A 22,701-nucleotide genomic window follows, 5' to 3' on the forward strand; every position below is an offset into this window, starting at 1 on the left:
TTTGCCAGGATGTTACATGGGATGGACAGTCTCAGCTGGGGTACTATTGACATAAAGCAGTTGTACAGAACCTTGTATAAAGAAACAGAAACTTACTAAATTAAAATAGCATTCTCTGGGGTGATGATGGACCCTGCCCATCGGTCTCTAAAGGCCTTGACCATGCTGATAAGCACCGCGTGCTCGCTCTCCAGGGACACCTGAGCACAGGCGTAACCACGAAAGAGGGACAAACAGTCAGGATTGGTGAGTCCCTCCATGGCTCGCTGCCTGGATCTGTTGATGGCCATCTTGTCCAGGCCCAAAAACAGAGCCACAAGAAGGCCCGTAGACTTGTCTGCACTTTGCAAGTGTCCATAGATCAGGTGTGTGGGACTGAAATGCAACCAAAATTTAAGGAGAAGTCCCTTCCACAAAAACTAAAAAGGGGCTGCAAATGGAAACATTTTATGTATGTATGAAAAACCACAAAAACTACACATGCCCTGGCACCTGGTGAATTTGCTCTACGATTGCAAGGGACTGCCACGGGCAGCACTCTCCATCCCCGATTCCTGACAGACAGGGGAAGGACTGCTTTGTAGTGGGAATCTCCACTACCGGAGGGCAAAATGTCACGAAAAGAGGTCCTGTTTCTATACTGTATGATTCTGTTCCTTATTCCAGTATGATCTTGTCTCTCCCAGTTCTTTGTACATCTTTTTACACCCCACTTGCCACAGCCTTGCCAATTTAATTCAAAGTTTTAAGGCAGCATAAGCAGGGACAGTGCATGTGTTGGGAACTGCATAAGAACCTGGAAAGTGCATTATGATGAACGTGGAGCATTTTATGTGCTAATTCTTGTAGAATTTTGTTAAATGCATATCAATTCAGCAATCCTGTTTACAATGCCAATGTATTGTATGAATTTAAAACAAATAAAACACACTTTTTTGTCTCAGATTATTAATCAGTGAATTCTAATAATCAAGTTTTGCTTGCTCGAAATCAGAAACCTGAGAATGGGAAACCACTGAAGAGGGGGAAAATGGAGGATTTGACCTGTTGCTTCAACACATGGCAGTTAATGCTGTTCTCCTGGGCTTTCCTCTCCATCGACGTTGTTTAAGACCTTACTTCTCACCAACCCCATATGCCCAGATTCCAGCAGCCCCTCAGTGTCCCAAACAAGTTCCTGAGTTCTGTTGGACACTCAAAATCTCCCAGGTTTTACTGCCTGTTCTGATATCCTGCACTCTCCATTTGTTACACGAGCCCCACATCCACATTGAGTGCTCCTTAATCCTGCAGTTCATCCCCGCCACTTCAAACTACCAACAATGCTTCAAAACCTTGAAAGTTCTCTTCTAATGCCACTAAGTTCCAGGTTCCTGTCTCCCTGTAACCTTGGGCCTGTCTTAGTGCTCCTGGACTCCCTAACCACCACCTAGTCCCTGGAAGCTGACTTCAGTGCAGTTGTAGATAATGGCATCTCGTGAATGCCAGGGCCAAGCCCACTGTTGGTGGCCTGTGGTAATGTCACTAAGTTTAACACTTCTGTGCTTCTAAGATATTTGACAGGAGATGGTTGCTTGTATATATCAGATGTAGCCTTGATGAGGACTGTTTACACTTGAAATAACAGTGGTTATCTAGATCAGGTGTTTTTTCTGCTAACTATTTATGTCTGATTTATTTTCTGTAGAGCTTTTGAACCTGGAAAAGAAGTTAGCAGAATACAAGTGTGATACCAACAAGGCTATTCGGCTAAAATTAGGTATGTGCTTCAAGCACAGAATCTTCTTGTGTCTTGCACACTGCTCCCCTTTGTACATGAGACAGCAAGGGAGAAATGAGGGGGTGGTGGGATGGGCGAGAAGGGAGGTTATGCTGTGGCAAATTGGTAACTGAAATGTGGAGATGTTGCAATGATGCTGGAAAATAGTTTATTATGTTCACTGATGAACCAGCGTATAATCCTCCTCTTTTGGGGTACACCATTACTTCTCTGAAACAATTCCTAGGGGAGTATGATTTCTCTGCTTATTGACCTATTAATGTAACTATCAAGTGCTAACAAAATTGGTTCTAATGTTTCTCTCTCTAAATCAGAGTCAGCATGATGTGTTTTTTCCATATTACTAGTTCGCTTCGTTGAAGACCTGGAGGATGAGACCATGAGCTTCAGTCCATTATACAGTCACCAAGTGTTTGGAGATGAGTATGTGATTTGTTACATTGGAATCTGTTGACAGGGCTCTCATCACCTATACCATATGTTGCAAACTTTTAGTAATTGTTCTTGGTTTTTGTTTTCATGCTGTATTCTTGAATTGGCTGTTTCTGGTTGCCATGTGCTCTGTTGTGGTTCTGGTCTGCCTGATTTAGCATAGCATCAGTTGTGGCTCAGTCAGTAGCACTCATTCCTCTTGAGTTAAAAGGTACACAGTTAAATGTAAAGACTTAAGCACATAATCCAAGCTGATATTCCCAGTGCAGTACTGGGGGAGCGCTACATTGCATGTATGAGATATTATGCCAGACCCCATCTACAATGGTTTATATAAAATATTCCATGGCACTGCTTCAAGGAAAAGTATTGGTGTTCTCCTTAGTATTCTAGTAAATATTTATCCCTCAGTCCAAGGTTTGACACAAGTTCATTTATCTCATTACTTTTAGTGGGACCTTGTGAGAATGAACTCGCTACAATGTTGACTTCAGAAGTACTTAATTGGCAGTAAAGTGCATTGGGAAGTCCTGAGGACATAAAAGACACAATATAAACACAGGTCTTTCTTTAGCGTTTTTGTGTCTGCCGCGCTTGTGACTTTAACCATGATTTTGATTAGTGCAGTTTAGCATTGGATCTGTTCACCTACAAGGCTCACAGTTGAGAACAATGTACTTTGTTAGTTCTTTTTCATAAACCAGAAAGGTGGTCTGATTGCTGGAATTCAACATGTCCGGACAGGTAGTACAAGAGGATACGGAGAACATGCTGGATGTCATAGGAAATCTATTCAGAGGTTGAAATACCAAGAATTCTCTGCAATTGTATTCGCGTCTGACTAAAACTACATCTGTTCGTGAAACGTACTTCAGTTATTTGTGACGGTTTCACTCGCCTTGTTTTATCAAGTGAGCGTTGTTGCTCATTTGGAATGCAGTTATAGATTGCCATTCCAAGAGGTTTGCATTGCCAAGTATTTATTAATTGTTTATTTTACTGCCTCAACTGGAGTATTGCCCAATTTTGGGCACTGCACTTTACGAAGAATGTGAAGACTTAGAACAAATGAAAAGTAGATTTATGAGAATAGCTTGAATTCAGGAATTTCATTATATAGGTAGATTGGAGAGGCTGGGACTGTTCTCCTTGCAGAAGAGAAGGCTGAGAGGAAATTTGATGAAGGTGCTCAAAGTCATGAGACATCTGGACAGAGCAGGTAGGGAGAAAATGTTCCCATTGGTGGTCCCATGGTCGGCACGGTGGCTCAGTGGTTGGCACTGCTGCCTCACAGCACCAGGGACCTGGATTCGATTCCACCCTCAGGCGACTGTCTGTGTGGAGTTTGCACATTCTCCCCGTGTCTGCATGGGTTTCCTCCGGGTGCTCTGGTTTTTTCCCACAGTCCAAAGATGCGCCGGCTAGGTGGATTGGCCATGCTAAATTGCTCGTAGTGTTCAGAGATGTGTAGATTAGGTGGGTTATAGGGGGATGGGTCTGGGTGGGATGCTCCGAGGGTTGGTGTGGACTTGTTGGGCCAAAGGGCCTGTTTCCACACTAGTGATTTGATTATTCTAAAACAGAGGGCCAGATTTAAGGTAATTAGCAAAAGAAACAATGGTGACATGAGGAAACATATTTTCACACATCTAGATCTAGACTGTGCTGCCTGAGTGTGTGGTGGAAGCAAATTCAATCAAGGTCTTTCAAAGATAATTAGAGAATTGTCTGAAGAGAAGAAACTTGCAGGGTTATGGGGAAAATGTCAAGGGAGTGGTACTAGTTGCTGACATTGATTGTCCATTGATTTGCTCTTGATGAATGTCAGCAATGCTGAGTTGCTGTTCTAGAGAATGAACAGAGACATGATGGGCTGAATAACTGCCTTCTGTGCTGTAACCATTTTCTGATACTTGATCCTTCTGAGTTGAGCTTCACATCATTAAGTCTGCCTATTTCCTCCTCGGTGACATTATCTGATTTTTGACCCTGTCTCAGCTCATCTGCTAAAAGCCTCATTCATGCCTTTGTTACTTCTAGATTTGACTATTCCAACACACTCTTAGCTGGTCATCTACATTCTACCCTCCGTAAACTTGAAGGCACACAAGACACTAATGCCCTTTCCTAACTTGCACCAAGTCCCATTCCCAATCGCCCGTCTGCTCGCTGACCCATGTTGGCTTCCTGTCAATCAATGTCTTGATTTTTAAAATTCTCATTCTTGCTGCCATTTCATTTTATTATGTCTCTGTGAACTGCCTTGGGATGTTATTATTTTAAAGATGCTAGTTAAGTATCTATTGTTGTTGTATCCCCCTCATAGAAGTATGATACATCTGTTCCCGGGCCCCTTATTGTAAGGTATTTGCAGATGATGAAATTATTTACCAGAAAGACCCTATGTTCCTTTCCTTCTCTATCATCGAATGGTTTGATAAGTGGCTTCAGGGTTTCTGCCTCCCCATGTGTATATTCCATGTGTTGATCACTAAGAATCTTCTACTAGTAATAAATTCAACATACTTTCGTGAGACCCTGTCATTTTTTTGTCTGAATTTCAATTTAATGTGAAGTAATATTCCAGACTTATCCTTCTTTCCTGAATTCCCTTGTGTCCTTTATGTAGTCATCTCAGTAACTACTTTACCAGGGTGGCTTTACCTAAGTCTCCCCCATCTGTTTTCATAACATAATCCCCTGACGTGGACATGAGACTAATGGTCAATGTTTGTCCCCCTTTTTTTTTTAATCTAGGCAACAAACTAGCCCCTTTTCCATCTACTGAAACCTCCCAATGTCCATTGATTTGCTGTTGATGAATGTCAGTACCACACAGAGGTCTCCTCGTTAGTGTCTTAGCAGTCTAACAGAAGCACCATCTGCCCATGGATTTACTTGTTTTGAGATTTTAGCCTTTCTTGTGCACCCTTCTGTGTACCAAAATCATTCATTTTTTTTCCTAGATTTGCCTAGCATTGCTCTTATTGCTAAAATGTAATCTGTCTCTGGGTCCCTTTCTAATTTTATGCAGCTAATCTAAGTTACCTGGTCTTTGGTGAAACTTTGTACCCTTGTGAGAGCCTAAGACTGGTGCTGTCTAATTGCATTGAGCTACCTTTGTTTAAAATGCTCTTGGCTCTTTTGGAGACTGACACTCCTATGATTTTAAAGGTGGATGTTGTTTTTGAGCTTCATGTACACCCCAAATTTCCAAAGAGATCCTGGAACGATCCTGATGTGTATTGAACAAAACTGGGTTGATTGAACGAAAGTTTCTTCTGTCCTTTTATATCCTTTTAAATCCTAGTATTTGAGTCCTGTTTTAAACCCTGCCTCCATATCTTTTGTTTTGACTGCAAAGCAGTGCTCTTCTAATAACCCTGTGTGAAAAAATTGCTTCTGACATTCTCCTTTCAATGGTAATCCTCCGTCTTTGCTCCCTCTGTCACCTATTCACCAGTGGAAACAATATTTCATTTACAGTCCTCTCTCAAGTTTCCAAACCTTTTGAAAATCTCCATTTGATTCCACTTGATCATCTCTGTTCCATTGAGAAAAGATACAATTTCTGAATCTTTCTCCCTAAAGAAGTCTTTTGTCTTTTACTCCTGGTGTGGTTGTAGGAAATTGTTATCGTCCCTTTTCCATATCTCTTTCTATATTTTCTACAATTGGATGCTGAGGACAGTACACAGTACTTTGACTGTTTGTGTTAAATGCAAAATATTGGCCAGAATAGCGAAATAACTCGCTACTCTTAGTCATATTGTGCCACTGATCTTGGTTATCTAGCAATGTAGGCTCTTCAGTTAAATGTTTACAGAATGATGTTCCTTTAGTAATATGTTCAGGTGTCAGCCGAGATTATGGGTTTCAGTACATAGCCTGATGAAAGTACTACCAACTGAATCAAGATGGAACATTCCTCCCAAGGTCCTAACTTTTCCAAAGGGAGAGAAAAAGCCCAAGGTTTCCAGTTTTTCCAGATTGTTCAATCTATTTGACAGTCAGTCAGCTTCATAGAACTTCGTTACATTGCTTGCGACAATTTGCAATCAAGGTTTGGTCTGACCAGTGCATTGTACTTTAATCATGTCTTCCATTGATTTGCACTCAAATATACGATACACATGTAGAATACAAACTCTTTGAGAGATTACATAGAGTATACAACCCAGGAAATCGCCATTGGACCCATCCAGAGAGATAGGGTGTGATGCTAGGGCTTATGCAACACATTTAACACCAGAACTCATTGTAATGCTGCTACAGGTGTATCAGATGTTGCAGGTAAATACATTCATTTTTACAGGAAGGCATCCTATTCAAAGAGATTGGCTTAGGTGTTTTCAGTGGAATACTTGCTGTATGTGTTGAATTTAATATACCAATAGGTATAAATGCTTTGACAATCTTTTGAATTTTGAAGTTTCATATCACTTCATTTAGATATTTTCTAATCACCCTGCTCAGAAAAATTATTACCTACCTTTGGAGTAGGTAGGATTTGAACCCAGACTTCCTGGCTCAGAGGAATATCATTTCCTTCATTTTGCACCATATGAAGGTGGTGATATCAACTAGTTGCTAAGTAAACCTTGATGTTTTGTCGCATTGTTTGAAGAGCTCATTAATAAGCCCCACGTTAGTGGAACTTCTTACAGTGCAAGCAGTTTTCTGGTACAGCTCATTTACACGGAGGCTTAGCAACATTTGCGCAAACGTTTTCTATAAAGCAGCAAGCGCAACTTTTCCATTTGCCGAGAAATGTCAGTGCACTAAGAACAGGTGGATCCCATTGTTACCACATTGCTGTCTATGGGATCTTGCAGTGCGCAAATTGGCTGCCATGTTTCCTACATAACAATTGTGACTGTGCTTAAGAAGTATTTCATTGGCTGCAAAGCACTTTGAGGTGTCTTGCAATTACAGACAAGTGACAAATGTGTAAGTTATTTGGAAGGGCTATTTGGAAGTCAATAGCGGTGTTTCCGCTGAGGCAGGTCTAATACAAATGAGGCTTCAGAAATGCCCACCATGTTACTAAACATTTTCAAGTAAATATGCTCATTTGAGTTTATAAATGGCCCTGCGTTAGAAGTAAAGAGAAAATAAATCTAACTTCTACAGATACTCTATCAACATGTGGTTATTTCTGCTTTGCCTGCAGAGAATCAGTATTTGGCTACAAGGACCTTGAAATCCAATTGTACTACAGTACCTGCAGCCTCACTACATTCTTCAATATCAAATACTCCAGCAAAGTTGTAGAAAAATATGACAACGTAGAGGTAGGCTATTAAAATGTTGCTTGTCTTCGCAAGGTTTTAACTAACCTAAGCAGTGCTGTGATTATGCACTGTGTCACGGTACTGCAGTCTGTTCAGACCAGTGAGGTTCTGCAATGCATTATTCACTGGTTGCATCTGGCATGTGGTTGCTTTACAGGTAACCTTGGTGCCCCTGAATTAGGGAGATGTACATTTCATAGGGTTTCTGATCCTAATCAATCCCAGATAGTGTTCTTGTGAATGTCCCATTTGATTAAGATAGTCCTTTCTTTTGTCCTCACCTCTCCCTTGGTTAAGTGACCCACTGGTTCTCTGTTTGAGCTCCTGCATATGAGCTATCAACTAGGTGAGGTAGAGCTGTTGATGTCTGTGCAACTGTACCATAGCAAAAATCTTCCAAGGGGGCAAAAGTGTGACTTCACTGCTTTGACCTCGAGAGGTTGCTGAAGTAACATCTTGCAAGCTTGGAGTGTTAGGACTGACAGCCTTCCATTCTGCAGTTGTGGGCTTGAGTCAAACATCTGGCAGTCATTCATCCAAAGAAAGGATGACTGAATAATGATGCACAGATTTTTTTTAAAAAACTTCAGAAGAGCTATGTCATTGATAGCATTACTTGAACTAAACTAAGTGTTGTTTTGTAATTGTGTTTATAGCATGATGTGGAGGTGCCAGTGTTGGACTGGGGTGGACAAGGTCAGAGAAATCACACGACACCAGGTTATAGTGCAACAGGTTTATTTGAAAGCACAAGCTTTTGGTGCCTCGCTCCTCCTTCAGGTGTTAGTGAGAGAGGTGGCATCAGACACAGAATTTATAAGCAAAAGATCAAAGGGTCACACAACTGGTGAGGATGTATTAAACGAACCTAAGATGCTGTTAAATATTTAGTGAGTTTATAACACACTGAGGGGTTTGCTTTTCGGTCATTTAATAGATCCTGTAGGGCCTTCCCTGGTGAATAGGGGGAAATGATGTGTCTTCTAGTTAAACATTTTCACAAACTGAAAGATCAAAGTACCTTCTGAAGAATTGAATTGGTATTGCTGTCATGCTACATATTGATTTCAATAAACAGGGAAATGGCAATGCTGTCAAGCAGAATTATAGAGATAGATAACTGTCTGGGGATGTGCTTCTCAGCTACAAAATGGCTTCTATCTTTTGATCTATGGAATCAATAAGAGACTGCATAATGCTGCAAGAAAAGAATATTAGAGGGAGGAAACGGGGGAAAAAAAAAACTGCTTCCAATGTACTTTAAGCTTTATAGTTTACTGTAAACAATTTGTTCCTATCTAGGTTGATAATGTTGAAAGTAAACTGTTAGAATTTATCCCAGCTGGTTACTGCATCAACCTTGATGAGTTTATTGTGCAGCTGGAAAAGGACGCTTCCTTCAGACCATTTGGATTTCTCATTCACTCATATACCGTGTATGATGAGAAGGAGGGACTGGAGTTAAACTATGAGATTTACAAGGTGAGTGAAAAAACACAATGGTGTGCTTTTCTAATGGCTGTTAGGAAGCCTGAGTATTTTCTTGGCCGTTTGGATGCATCATTTGGTACAGATATTTGTCATTGACAACTCTGCACTGAGGATTCATGCTGACTTTCACTGTCTGCTAGCTTTTACTGAGGCAGTGATTTGATTGTGTGGTTCTGCTGTGCATCTCCAGTGGCTTTTGTTTTTTTTTGGAGAGTGCAATTAATTGATACTGAATCTCTACAATATCTATACAGTTACAGAGTTGGCTGCAGTGCTGCCACAGATCTGGTACAATTTAGATGAATTATTTCACTTAACCTTCTCTGCATTCATGATGTGGCAACTTGAATCTATCAATTAACTAAAGTGTCCAATGGATTTATAACTTTTATTTTCCACTCAAGTTCTCTTGTGAATTATCCAAAGGTTTGCTAAATCAAATGGATATTAGGTTGTAGAGTCATGTATTACGGAAACAGACCCTTTGGTCCAACCAGTCCATGCCAAACATAACCCCAAACTAAACTAGTCCCACCTTCCTGCACTTGGTCTGTATCCCTCCAAATATTTCTTATTTGTGTACTAATCCAAATGTCTTTTAAACATTGTAACTGTACCTACATGCACCACTTCCTCTAGAAGTTCATGCCACAGACAAACCACTCTGTGTTTTTAAAAAAATATTTTCCCCTCATGTCTTTTTAAAATCTTTCTGCTGTCACGGTTTAAAAAAAAATGCCTCTTAGTCTTGCAATCCCCCCACTCTAGGGAAAAGATATCTGCCATTCGCCATATCTACACCCTCATGATTTTATAAACCTCTATCAGTCACTCGTCAACCTCCTACGCTCCAGTGAAAAAAGCCCCAGTCTGTCCAGCCTCTCCCATAACTCAAGCCCTCCATTCCTGGCAACATCCTGGTTAATTGCTTCTGAATCATCTCCAGTTTAATATCCTTCCTATAACAGGGAGACCAACACTGCACACAAAACTCCAGAAGAGGTCTCCTATACTCAGAGGTCTGAGCAGTAAAAGCAAGTGTGCTAAATACATTATTGACCACAGTGTCTACCTGTGACGCAAATTTCAAAGAATTATGTACCTCTTCTCCAAGAAAAGTGGCACAAACTTTCCTTTGTACACCCCCCCCCCCCCCCCCCAAGTGCCACCCCAGTCCCATGGACTGGCACTATTCAGGCAATTTGCAAATAGTAATTTTAGAACTGAATGGAGAGAGGGATTAACTAAAAATGATAACCTTTATCTGATGTAATCCAGGATCTAGGACAGAAATTAATCTCTCCAGTTAGGTCAGATTAGATTCTGTTCACAAGTAAACCGAACTCTCTATCTAGGGGGTGCAACCTGCCAGCAGCTAGATACCTCCAGCCATTAAAGACAGTTAGATCAGAGCTCCAGGAATTAATACTGCTTCAATAACGCCTCTGATGTGTTTCATGCTATCGTATAACAAGGCACAAAGTTTGTAATAGAGACAGTTTTCTGAGACAGTTTAACTCCACAATAGTCGTATTTCAATATATCTAACTCAGCACCTGAACTTTGCTTAATAACAATGGAATAAAATTACTCCAAGCCCAAGGTTAATAACAAGTTACAAAGCGTATTTAAGGTTAGATGTCTTGTAGAGCTGAGGAATGAATAACTTTGAGTTTTGAATATGTACAAATTATTTCAGTGGATCTATTTAACCAGTTCCTCATGTTCACCATTGTTCATTTTGTCCTCAGTACAATCTTTACTTTCTCCCACCCTGGTCATTTGTCCAGATATAGCCCCATTTTCATTCCTTCAAAGTTAGGGTGTGGAATTATGTACGCAATAACTGGTATGGTGATTTATCAGACAACACTACCCTGAGGAACTCCTGTAGAGAGATACTGGAACAGAGTTGATTGACCTCCAACAATCACAACCATCTTCCTTTGTGTTAGGAATGACTGCTCTAAGAATGACTTCTAGTTTTGCTCAGGATCTTGCATGCCAAGCTCTTGTCAAATGTTGTTTTAATATGTCTGCACCTGTCCCTCCCACCTCAACTCTGCAGTTCAGATCTTTTGACCACATTTAGACTGAGGTCAGGAGCTGAGTTTCACTGGCAGAAACCAAACTGAGCATCGAAAAGCTGGTTGTTACTGAGTAAGTGTCCCTTGATAGAACTGTTGACGACACCACCTATCTCTTGATTACTGGGAGTAGACTTGTCCTGAATCTGTAAAAATCATGACCTTGCATCTTTCTGCCTTAAATGCCCTATTTAGGCATTTATACAGACACACAAACAGGCAGGGAGTAGAGGAATACAGACAATGTGTGGGCAGAATGGCATCATGGTCAGCACAGAAATGGTGGGCCGAAGGGCTTGTTTGCGTGCTGTACTGTTGTATTCTGTTCTATCCACACCAAACTTTGGAACTTCTGGAAACTTTTGGAAAACAAACTTTCCTTTCTGGCCTTAGTGGTAACAGATAATGTTAACACTTTTCTCTCTCCTCAGTTACTGTATTCCTCCGCTTCACATCTGTTGTTGTCATCACCCCCAACCCACAACCAGCAGCACCAGCACCAAAATAAAAATCCACTCCATCATAAGAAATAGGAGCATGAAGTAAACCATTTAGCTGCTAAAGCCTTCCCCTCCATTCAGTACAGTTATGGCTGTTCCTCCTCAACTTTACTTTCCTTCTTGCTCCCCATATCCCTTAATTCCCTGGGAAGCCAAAGATCAATCACCTTTGTCTTTAATCTACTCAAAAGATGGAATCTGTCCTTATAACTTAAAAACCTATCTCAAACTTGCGCTTCCTCTCCAGAATCCTAAACTTGTTACTGTATGCTAAATCTGTGTCTATCTTTCATACAACTCCATGTTTGAGCTGCCACACACTTCCCCCACACCAAACAAATTAAGGATCTGACCTGCTACAGGATGGCTTTGATCAACGTCATATCACATCTTGTTATGGAAACCTTGAACCATCCCTCATCCTGGCCCTACCTGTCTGCAGCCTTTGCAGTTGACCACACCATCCTCTTTCTGCCTTCACTGTTGTCCAGCTAGATGGGACTACACTCCTGTGGTTCCATTCTCATCTGCATAATTGTATCCCGTAAACCTCCTGCAGTGGCTTCTTTTCTTGCTCTTGCACTGTTGCCTCTGGAGTTTACCAAAGATCTATTCTTGTCTCCTTCCTCTTTCTGATCCTAAATGCTGCCACTTGGTGAAATGATTTTAAAGGACGATTGACAACCCTCAGCTTGACCTCACCATTTTTCTCAGCTCCTCCACTGTCACGAACTTGTCAGACTCATCATTCGATGTTCAGTACTTGATGAGCAGATATTTCCTCCAGTTAAATATTGGGAACACTGAAGCCGTTTTAGTCTTGCCACCAATTTGACCATCATCATCTCACCCATCTCCACTTCTGCCTCAACTTGTCTGCTGCTGAAATCTTCATTATTGCCATTGTTACCTTTAGATTCCATTTCTTCCTGTTGCATTTATGGCTGGCCTCTCCTCTTGCATCCTCCTTTAAACCCACTGTTCCCATATCCCAACTCAATGGCTCCCATTGCCCTATCGCCCCTGCACTTGCTGACCTACACTGGCTCCCAGTTTGGCCATGCCTCTTTAAAAATTTCTCATCCTTTGTTTTTTAAAATCACTCCATGGATTCCCCTCTTGCTGTCTCTGTAAATTCCTCCAGCCCTACAACCTTCAGATTGATGCATTCCTCTGACTTCTGTCTCTTGTACATCCCTGGTTTCCAAACCCCTCCACCATTACTGCAATGGCTTCAGCTATATCAGCAACTAGCTTATGACATTCCCTTCCTAAACCCCTCTACCTCTCCACCTCTGTCCACGAATGAGACATTTCTTAAAATCTACCTTTTGAGTAAACATTAAGGCACTTAACCTAACATTTTTGTAGTTTAGTGTCAAAATGTTTATTTAGTAACTGTTCCTGTGACATGCCTTAGATGATTTAATGCATCAAAGATATTAATAAATACAACCTATTTTTGTAGGCTGATGGGGGCAATAATTTGATGGCTGAGATTTGTCACATTTGTAGATGGGGTTTACTTGGACATTTTTCCACATTGCTGGGTAGATGCCAATGTTGCAACTGTACTGAAACAGTTTGGCTAACGGTGCAGCCAGCTTTGGAGTGCAAGTCTTCAGTACCACAAATGGGATGTTAAGGAGCCCCATAGCCTTTCCTGTGTCTAGTGCCTTCAACCATTTCTTATCAAATTGAATTGGCTGAAGACAAGCATCTGTGATACGGTGGACCTCAAAGAGGCCAAGATGGATGATCCACTCTACTCTTCTGGCTGAATATTGTTGCACATGCTTCAGGCTTGTCTTTTGCACTGATGTGCTGTGCTCCCCTATCATTAAGAGTGGGGATATTCATGGAGCTGCCTCTTGTTTGCTAAACCGTTCACTGCCATTCATATGGGGTTGTTTTGCAAGTCTCTGACTTGTTGCTTTTGCTGTTTGGCATCCAAGTAGTCCAGTCTAGCAAAGCTACAACACTGACACTTCATTTTTAGGTATGCCTGGTGCTGCTCATGGCATGCCCTGCTGCATTCTCCATTGAACCAGTATTGATCCTTTGGCTTGATAGTAATGGTTAAGTGGGGGATATGCGGGGCAATAAGGTTGCAGGTTATGTCGGAGTACAGTTCTGCTGCTGTTAGCCCACAGTGCCTCATGGATGCCCACTCTTGAGTTGTAGATCTGTTCAAAGTCCATCCAATTTAGCACCATTATAGTGCAACACAATGGAGGGCACCTTATTGTGAAGACAGGACTTTGACTCCGTGAGAACTGTGCTGTGGTTACAGATACTGTCATGGACAGATGCAGCTGCGGCAGGCAGATTGGTCAGGATGAGGTCAAGTATGTTTTTCCCTCTTGTTGGTTCCGTCACCATCTGCCACAGACCCAGTCTAGCAGCAATGTCCTTGAGCTGGTTGGATCCTAAATCAGTAGTAGTGCTACCAAGCCAGTGTTGGTGATGGGCATTGAAGTCCCACACCCAAAGTACATTCTGTGCTTCCAAGTGTTGTTCAACAAGGAGGCATATAGCTGAGGGAGGGTGGTAGTTAGTATTCTGCAGGAGATTTTCTTGCTTGTGTTTAACCCACTGTTATGACACCTCATGTGGGCTGAAGCCAGTGTTGAGGATTCCTAAGGCCAATCCCTCCTGACTGTATGCCACCTGTGGGTCTGTCATGTCCATCTGCTTAGCACATTCCCAGGGATAGTGACGCCACTGTCTGGGTTGTGACAATGTGAGGTACAATTCTATGAGTAGGACTACATCAGACTGTTGCTCATCTAGTCTGTGAGATGCCTTTCCTGCTTGTCAATCAGAGACACATGAACTCAAGCCTCACACTAGAGAGTACAGTATAAAATCCAGATTGATGCTCTATTTTAGTATTGAAGGAATGCAGCACTGTCAGAGGTAGTGTATTTCAAATGAAATGTTAAATTGAGACCTGATCTGCCCTTTCAGGTGAGCACATAAGATTCCATGGCATTGTTGAAAAGAGCAAAACAGATGCCCTAGTGTCATCACCAATATTTGGCACTCAGTAAAAATCACAGATTATCTGATCATTATCACATTGCTGTTTTTGGGAGCTTGCTGTGCGCAAATTTGCTGCTGTGTTTTCTACATTAAGACAGTGACTACACTTAAAGAAGTATGCCATTGGTTTTAAAGCACTTTGGGCTGTCATGAGATCCTGGAAGGCAGCAGAGAAATGCAAATTCTTCCTTTATGTAAATGAAAGTTGCCATAGTCTCTGAGGACCATAGGCTGTTCTCTCATTTGATAGAGACACCTGGTGCTGAGTTTAACCGGAGGGCCACCTTGCCTCTGGCATGATCTCAGCCAGTACAGAAATTGAACCCATGCTGTTGGTGTCACTCTGCACTGCACATCAGCCGTCCATCTATAAAGCTGCTGCTTGACTAATCTGTGGGAATTGCTCTATCCCTATCCTCTTGACAGTAGAACCTCAGGTGTTAGTGAGGGGCACTTTGCAAGGTTCATTCTAAATGTGTATGCTCAAAATATCTGAATCTTGAAAAAGAGTAAGTTGCAGCTAAGTGATGTATGCGCTTTTATTTTCGCCTTTCTAATGGCTGAGTAGGTCACTTCAAAGCATGTCAGCCAAGTGCGAGACTGGGATCACAACAGACCAGACTGGGTAAAGGCGCAAAAGGTTTCCTTTCCTCTAGCACATTAGTACACATAACATTTGCTAATATCAGCGTTTGAAAAAAAAAAATGAGTTGTAATTTAGATTTAAACCAAAATTCTTGGATTAGTACTGTAATCAGTATCTAAGTGATTCTCGAATTCTTTTGGTTGAAGAGCCCCTTTTCAACTGGATTGGTAATCATGAGTGTCTCTATTCAAATATTAATCTGTAAACTCTTTGTATGCTTATGTTCATCAGTATTCTGTTAGAAGGATTTGCATTAGGTTTTCTGGGACTGACTGATATAATGAGTATTCATGTGATTCTGTTTTTGTTCATGGGATGTGGGTGCTATTGCCCATCCCTAATTGTCCTGGAGAAGGTGAGTGAGTTGCCTTGACCTACTGATGTTAGGGAGTTTCAGGACCCAGTGACAGTGAAAGAATGACTGCATATTTCCAAGTCAGGATGGTGAGTGGATTGAAGAACTGTTAGGTTATGGTGTTCCCATGTGTCTGCTATCCTTGTCCTTCTAGGTGGCAAAGATCACAGATTTGAAAGGTGCTGTTTGAAGAGCCTTGGTGAGATACTGCTGTTAATCTTAGTTGGTGGTACACCGTGCTGCCAATTTGCATTAATGAAGAGAGTGAATCATTCAGAGGGTGGTCAAACTGTCGAATTCTGTACCACAGGAGGCTGTGGAACCAAGTCATTGAATATATTTAAGAAAGAAACAGATGTCCAGAGACCAAAACTGTCGAGGGGTATGGAGAGAGAGCGTGAGTTATGGCATTGAAATAGAGCTTTAGCCATGTTTGTGTTGAAAGGCAGAAGCAGGCTTGATGGGCTGAATGGTCACTCCGGTCCTGTTTTCTATGTTTCTATGCTGATATTGTGCATTAGAGCCTCTTCTTCATCCTCCACTAGGATGGTGGGGAAAAGCTGCCTTCCTCTAGTCATTTATCTTCACATTGTGGCATCTGTAAGTTGAGCTTCCTTCTTGCAGTGTCTGCTTATAGCTAACCCCAAGCTCAAACTTATTTTGTATATGCCAATGATAGGGTAGAACTTTCTGTATGTGCTCGTACAAAAACAAAATACAAAAAATGCAGGAAACATTCAGCAAGTCTGGCAACACCTGTGGAGAGAGAAACAGAGTTAAAGTTTTCTTCTGCCCCTCTCCCCAGCCCAGTGCGCTTTCTGTGTCTCTATTTCACGATCGCTTTTCTTTCGTCTAATTATATGCACCACTACAAAATTGGTTACTCCTCACCTTTCTTAGGACTGGTTTCAAATCACCATTTAACATAGAACATACGTAGAACAGTACGGCACAGTACAGTCCCTTCGGCCCACGGTGTTGTGCCGAACTTTTACCCTAAACCGAAGGTCTATCTAACCTCCACCCCTACCTTATACTATCATCCATATGCCTGTCTAATAGCCGCTTAAATGCCCCTAATGAGGCCGACTCTACTACCCTCTCCAGCAATGCAATCCACGCCCCTACCACTCTTTGAGTAAAGAACCTACCTCTGATGTCTCCCTATATCTACCTCCACTCACTTTAAAACTATGCCCCCTCGTAATAGCTACCTCCACCCTAGGAAAAAGTCTCTGGCTGTCCACTCTATCTATACCTCTGATCATTTTGTACACCTCTCAACCTTTCCTCGTAAGACCTTCCCTCCGTTCCAGGCAACATCCTGGTAAATCTCCTCTGCACCTTTTCCAACACTTCCACATCTTTCCTGTAATGAGGCGACCAGAACTGGACACAATACTCCAGATGTGACCGAACCAGGCTTTTGTATAGCTGGAGCATAACTTCACGGCTCTTGAACTCAATCCCTCTATTAATGAAAGCTAACACACCATACGCCTTCTTAACAACTCTATCCACCTGGGTGGCAGCTTTCAGGGAACTGTGGACATGAACTCCAAGATCCCTCTGCTCCTCCACACTGCCAAGAATCTTTCCGTTAACCCTGTATTCTGCTTTCAAATTTTTCCTTCCAATATGAATCACCTCACACTTTTCAGGGTTAAACTCCATCTGCCACTTCTCAGCCCAGCTCTGCATCCTATCAATGTCCCTTTGTAACTTAGAACAGCCCTCCGCACTATCCACAACTCGACCCACCTTCGTATAATACACGAATTTACTAATCCACCTTTCCACTCCTTCATCCAAATCATTTACAAAAATCACAAGTAGAAGAGGACCCAGAACAGATCCTTGTGGTACACCACTCGTAACTGAGCACCGTGTTGAATATTTTCCGCCAACTACCACCCTTTGTCTTCCTAAGGGTCAGCCAATTCTGAATCCAATCTGCCACATTTCCTCCTATCCCATGCCTCCTTACTTTCTGCATGAGCCTACCATGGGGAACCTTATCAAATACCTTACTTAAATCCATGTATACCACATCCACTGCTCTATCTTCATCCACGTGTTTGGTCACCTCGTCAAAGAATTCAATAAGGTTTGTGAGGCATGATCTACCGCTCACAAATCCATGCTGACTATCACGAATCAAACTGTGCCTATCTAAGTGATCATAAATCCTATCTCTCAGAGCCTTTTCCAATAACTTGCCCACCACTGACGTAAGACTAACTGGCCTGTAATTTCCGGGGTTATCCCTATTCCCTTTTTGTTTTGAACAAGGGAATGACATTTGCCTCTCTCCAATCTTGTGGCACTATACCCGTGGTCAGTGAGGACGAAAAGATCATCGCCAAAGGCTCTGCGATCTCTTCCCTCGCATCCCATAGAATCCTTGGATAAATCCCATAAGGCCCGGGGGACTTTCTATCTTCAAGTTCCTCAAAATTCCTAGTAGATCTTTCTTACTAACATCCACCTCCTCTAGCCTACCAGCCTGTTTCACACTGTCCTCCTCTACAACTAGGTCCCTCTCAGTTGTGAGTACCGAAGTATTCCTTAAGGACCTCTCCTATCTCTTTAGGCTCCGTGCACAAATTCCCTTTACAATTCATGATCGCCCCTACCCTTTCTCTGGTCATTCTCTTATTTCTCACATACGTGTAAAAAGCCTTGGAGTTTTCCTTGATCCTATCTACCAAGGTTTTCTCATGCCCCCTTATAGCTCTCCTAAGCCCTTTCTTCAGCTCCTTCCTGGCTAACTTGTACCCTTGTAGAGCCTTTTCCATTCCTTGTTTCCTAAACTGTACATAAGCATCTTTCTTCCTCTTAACCAGTCGTTCGACCTCTCTCGAGGACCAAGGCTCCCTCACGCGACCGCATCTTCCCTGCCTGCTAGGAACAAACATATCGAGCACACACAGTATGCATTCCTTAAACACAATCTCCACATTTCTATAGTGCTCTTCCCTGACAGCATCTGTTCCCATATATGTTATCCAGTTCTTGCCTAACAGAATTGTAATTACCTTCCCCCAATTATAAACCTTACCCTGCTGTATGTACCTATCCTTTTCCATGATATTGTAAAAGTAACAGAGTTATGATTGCTACTGCCAAAATGCTCTCCTGCCAACAGGTCTAACACTTGGCCCAGTCCATTGCCGAGTACCAAATCCAAAGTGGCCTCTCCTCGTGTTGGTCTATCTACGTACTGTGTCATTTCTTTGGATTTCTCCTCATTTTAGCACCTTTATTTTAATTCCATGTGAAAGCAGCATTTTCAGCTTCTTACAAGGATACTGTCTAAACTCCCCAGTTTCTTTTAATGCTTGTGGTTTCCCACAGTACCCTCTTGTGATACTGTACTCAATTTTTGAAAGATTTCCTTGGAGCTTAATGCATTTGGACAGCTCATGGTTTCACAGAGTGATTCATATTATTCTAGAAGTACGTGGGAGATTCTTCTGATTTTAAGGTCAAGGTGAAGTCAGCTATTTTCACACAATGTATAGGACTGTATTAAAGTGGCTTGTAGTGAAAACGTTGTGCCCTGTGTTGTGAGTCACATGCCTGGAAGGCCATAATTCTACCCATGGTGTGTGCTGAGGGTGTTGAGCTAAGAACAGGTAGTGCTATTGAGCCCATGATGCATGCAATAAAGGCAAAGGAATGGCATTCCAGGCACCCTTCCTACAAAAAGAAATGACCAGCAAGGTGTAGTGTTGGAGAGTCTAACTGTCTCTCTGTACCAGCAGGCTCAAGTCAGTGCCGTTGCCTTTGTAGGCAGTCTGGTCCATGTTTTCACCTCCCTCTGTAAAGGAGTTGAATCTAAACTGTCCTTTCAACTTCCGTCATCTAAGTTTCAGACTGTGCCTGTTATACATGTCCATGTGCATAAACTGTATTTCAGCCATCTCCTTAGTGATCTTGAATTCTCAGAACCTCTCCTCTCCCACCTGAGCATTCCAAGTTACGGCCTCTTTCCATAACCCAGTGGTTTGTATCAGTTTAGTTTTCTTGTCCTTCGCTGCCCCCTTCTCAGCCTTGGTGTCTTCCTCGTGATATGGAGCTTTGTACAAAACCAGTCACTCCCTAAGGTTTCTGTTTGGTCTGCCTGGCTCTAGAGTCCGCACACTCGATTGTTACTGTACTCCATACTGATGACATTGAGCTCTTATCCACCAATATCCCAGATCCCTCTTGCGTGTCATATCCTGTCAAATCAACTTTCATCGTCACTGTTTTCAATCATTTTCAATCTCGGGACTTCTCCACAAAGACAAAACTGTGCTGCTTGATGAAAATTAAAAAGTGCAGCAATCTGCTACAAACCCAAATGACCAGTCCAGGCATAAGGTTTTCATAGAAAATCTCATTATTTTAGGATATGTTTATTATTCAGTTTGAAGCATTTACTGGTTGAATTGTATCACAGTTCATTACTGATAATTCTTTTTCGTGCAGACTGATATTAGCTGTCCAGGATTTCGAGAATACCACGAGAGACTGCAGACCTTCCTCATCTGGTTCATTGAAACAGCAAGCTTCATTGATGTGGATGATGATAAATGGCAATTCTTCCTAGTGTAAGTGTATATCAGATGCAATGCCTGGACAATTTGTGGCAGAGCTTGTGTTACCTACTGCCTGTATCTAATGTTAAAATCTGAATGATATGCTTAGTTACAGCCGGGGACATCCTACTGACTCAAGGTTGGTGAAGAAAAAATGAGGTGCAATATAACATCAAACCACCACCAATCGCAATCTATTTATCTTCAGTTGGGCGGGAGGAATTGAGAAGTAATTATAATATTCAATTCTTTATCTTTTCTGTGTTGTGCAGGTTTGAGAAATATCTTGAAGATGGCTTGCCACGCTTTGCAACAGTGGGTTATATGACTGTATATAATTTCTATGCATATCCTGACAAAATGAGACCACGGATAGGGTAGGTAACCAGCAACATCACAGACAGAAATGTTCTAGTCCAAAATAAATGCTGATCTAATTGCAAATTATGAGAAATCACAGGATTGTTAGAGTATGGGAGGAGGCCATTTGGTCCATCTCCATCAGTTCTCTGAATGAGCCGTTCACCTAGTGTGATTCCCTGGGCTTCTCCATGTAAACTTACACACTCCCATTTCTGGATAATATTTCAATTCCATAAGATGTAGACACAAAAGTAAGCCATGCAGCCCATTGAGTCTGTTCAACCGTGAGATTGATGAGATTAGTTTAATGAGATCATGGGGTTCATCTGATGATCTTCAACTCTACTTCCCTGCCTTTTCCCCATAACCCTTGATTACTGATTTTAAAAAGTCTGTCTATCTCAGCCTTGGATGTACTCATTGACCCAGCCTTGACAGCCCTGCATGGTAAAGAATTCCATAGGTTTGCTACTTTCTGAGAAAAAATATCCTGCTTGTCGGTTTTAAATATATCATCCCTATTCTGAGTTTATGCCCTCTGGTCCGAGATGCTCCCATAAGGGGAAGCAACCTTTCTGCATCTACCCTGTCAGGTCCCTGAAAAATATTTAATGTTTCAATAAGGTCTCCTCCTCTTCTTCTAAACACCAGTGAGCACAGGTCCAATCTACTCAAGCTCTCCTCGTGAGACATTCGTTCCATACCTGGTATCTGCCTTGTGAACCTTCTCTGGACTGTGTCAAGTGCCAGTCTGTAGCATATAGAAAATTTGTCAGGCATGATTTTGCCTTCATGAAGCCATGCTGACTCTGCTTGATCATATTACGTATTTCTAAATGCTATGTCAGAGTCATACAGCACAGAAACACCCCCCAGTCCAATCGGTCCGTGCCGATCTATAATCCCAAACTAAAACAAAAACAGGAATTGCTGGAAAAGCTCAGCAGGTATGGCAGCATCTGTGAAGAGAAATCAGAGTTAATGTTTCAGGTTCGGTGACCTTCCTCAGAACCTTCGAGTCACAGGGCCCAAAACATTAATTCTGATTTCTCTTCACAGATGCTGCCAGACGTCTGAGCTTTACCACCAATTTCTGTTTTTGTTTCTGATTTACAGCATCCACACTTCTTTCTGTTTTTACAATTCCAAACTAAACTAGTCCCACCTGCCTGTTGCTGGCCCATAGCCCTTTAAACCTTTCCTATTCATGTACTTATCCAAATGTCTTTTAAACTTGTAATTGTACCCATCTCCACCACTTCCTCAGGAAGTTCATTTCACATGTGAGCTACCCTCTGTGTGAAAAATTTGCCCATCATGGCTTTTTAAAATCTCTCTCCTCTCACCTTAAAGATGTGCCCCCAAGTCTTGAAATCCCTCATCCTAGGGAAAAGACAACTACCATTAACTCCATCCATACTGCTCGTGATTTTATAAACTTCTATCAGGTTGCTTCTCAACTTCCTACACTCCTAGCCTATACTGCCTTGAAAACTCAAACTTTCCACACCCAGCAACATCTTGGTAAATCTCTTCTGAACCCTCTCCAGCTTAATAATATGCTTCCTGTAACTGGGCGACCAAAACTGGACGCAGTATTCCAGACGAGGCCTCACCAATGTCCTGTATAACCTCAACATGACTTCCCAACTCCTAAACTCAAAGGACTGAGCAATGAAGGCAAGTGTGCCAAACGCGGCCTTAACCACCCTGTCAACACATGATGCAAACTTCAAAAAATTATGTACCCGAACCCACCAGGTCCCTTTAATAGAAGATCATAGAATCCCTACAATGTGGAAACAGGCCCTTCGGCCCAACAAGTCCACACCGACCCTCCAGGCATCCCACCCAGACCCATCCCACTATAACCCACCTAATCTACACATCCCTGAACACTACGGGCAATGTAGCATGGCCAATCCACCTAGCCCGCACATCTTTGGACTGTGGGAGGAAACTGGAGTGCCTGGAGGAAACCCACGTGAACACTGGGAGAATGTGCAAACTCCAGACAGACAGTTGCCTGAGGCTGGAATCAAACCCGGCTCCTTGGTGCTGTGAGGCTGATGCCACTACCCAAGACACTACCATTAATTGTATAAGCCCTACCCTTGCTTGT

General features: G+C 42.1%; 1 protein-coding gene across 1 annotated transcript; it reads left to right on the forward strand.

Moving 5' to 3' along the window:
• The first annotated feature begins 1,665 nt into the window (after positions 1 to 1,665).
• On the forward strand, positions 1,666 to 20,612 carry hat1 (histone acetyltransferase 1). Its single transcript, XM_048618823.1, has 6 exons — positions 1,666 to 1,759; positions 2,128 to 2,203; positions 7,386 to 7,506; positions 8,809 to 8,988; positions 20,107 to 20,228; positions 20,489 to 20,612. Exons 1-6 carry the CDS (start codon positions 1,666 to 1,668, stop codon positions 20,595 to 20,597), a joined length of 702 nt encoding a protein of 233 aa, XP_048474780.1. The 3' UTR covers positions 20,598 to 20,612.
• The last annotated feature ends 2,089 nt before the right edge of the window (positions 20,613 to 22,701 follow it).

The sequence above is a fragment of the Rhincodon typus genome, chromosome 41 (genome assembly GCF_021869965.1).
Source record: "Rhincodon typus isolate 14 chromosome 41, sRhiTyp1.1, whole genome shotgun sequence".
Classification (NCBI taxonomy): Eukaryota; Metazoa; Chordata; class Chondrichthyes; order Orectolobiformes; family Rhincodontidae; genus Rhincodon; species Rhincodon typus.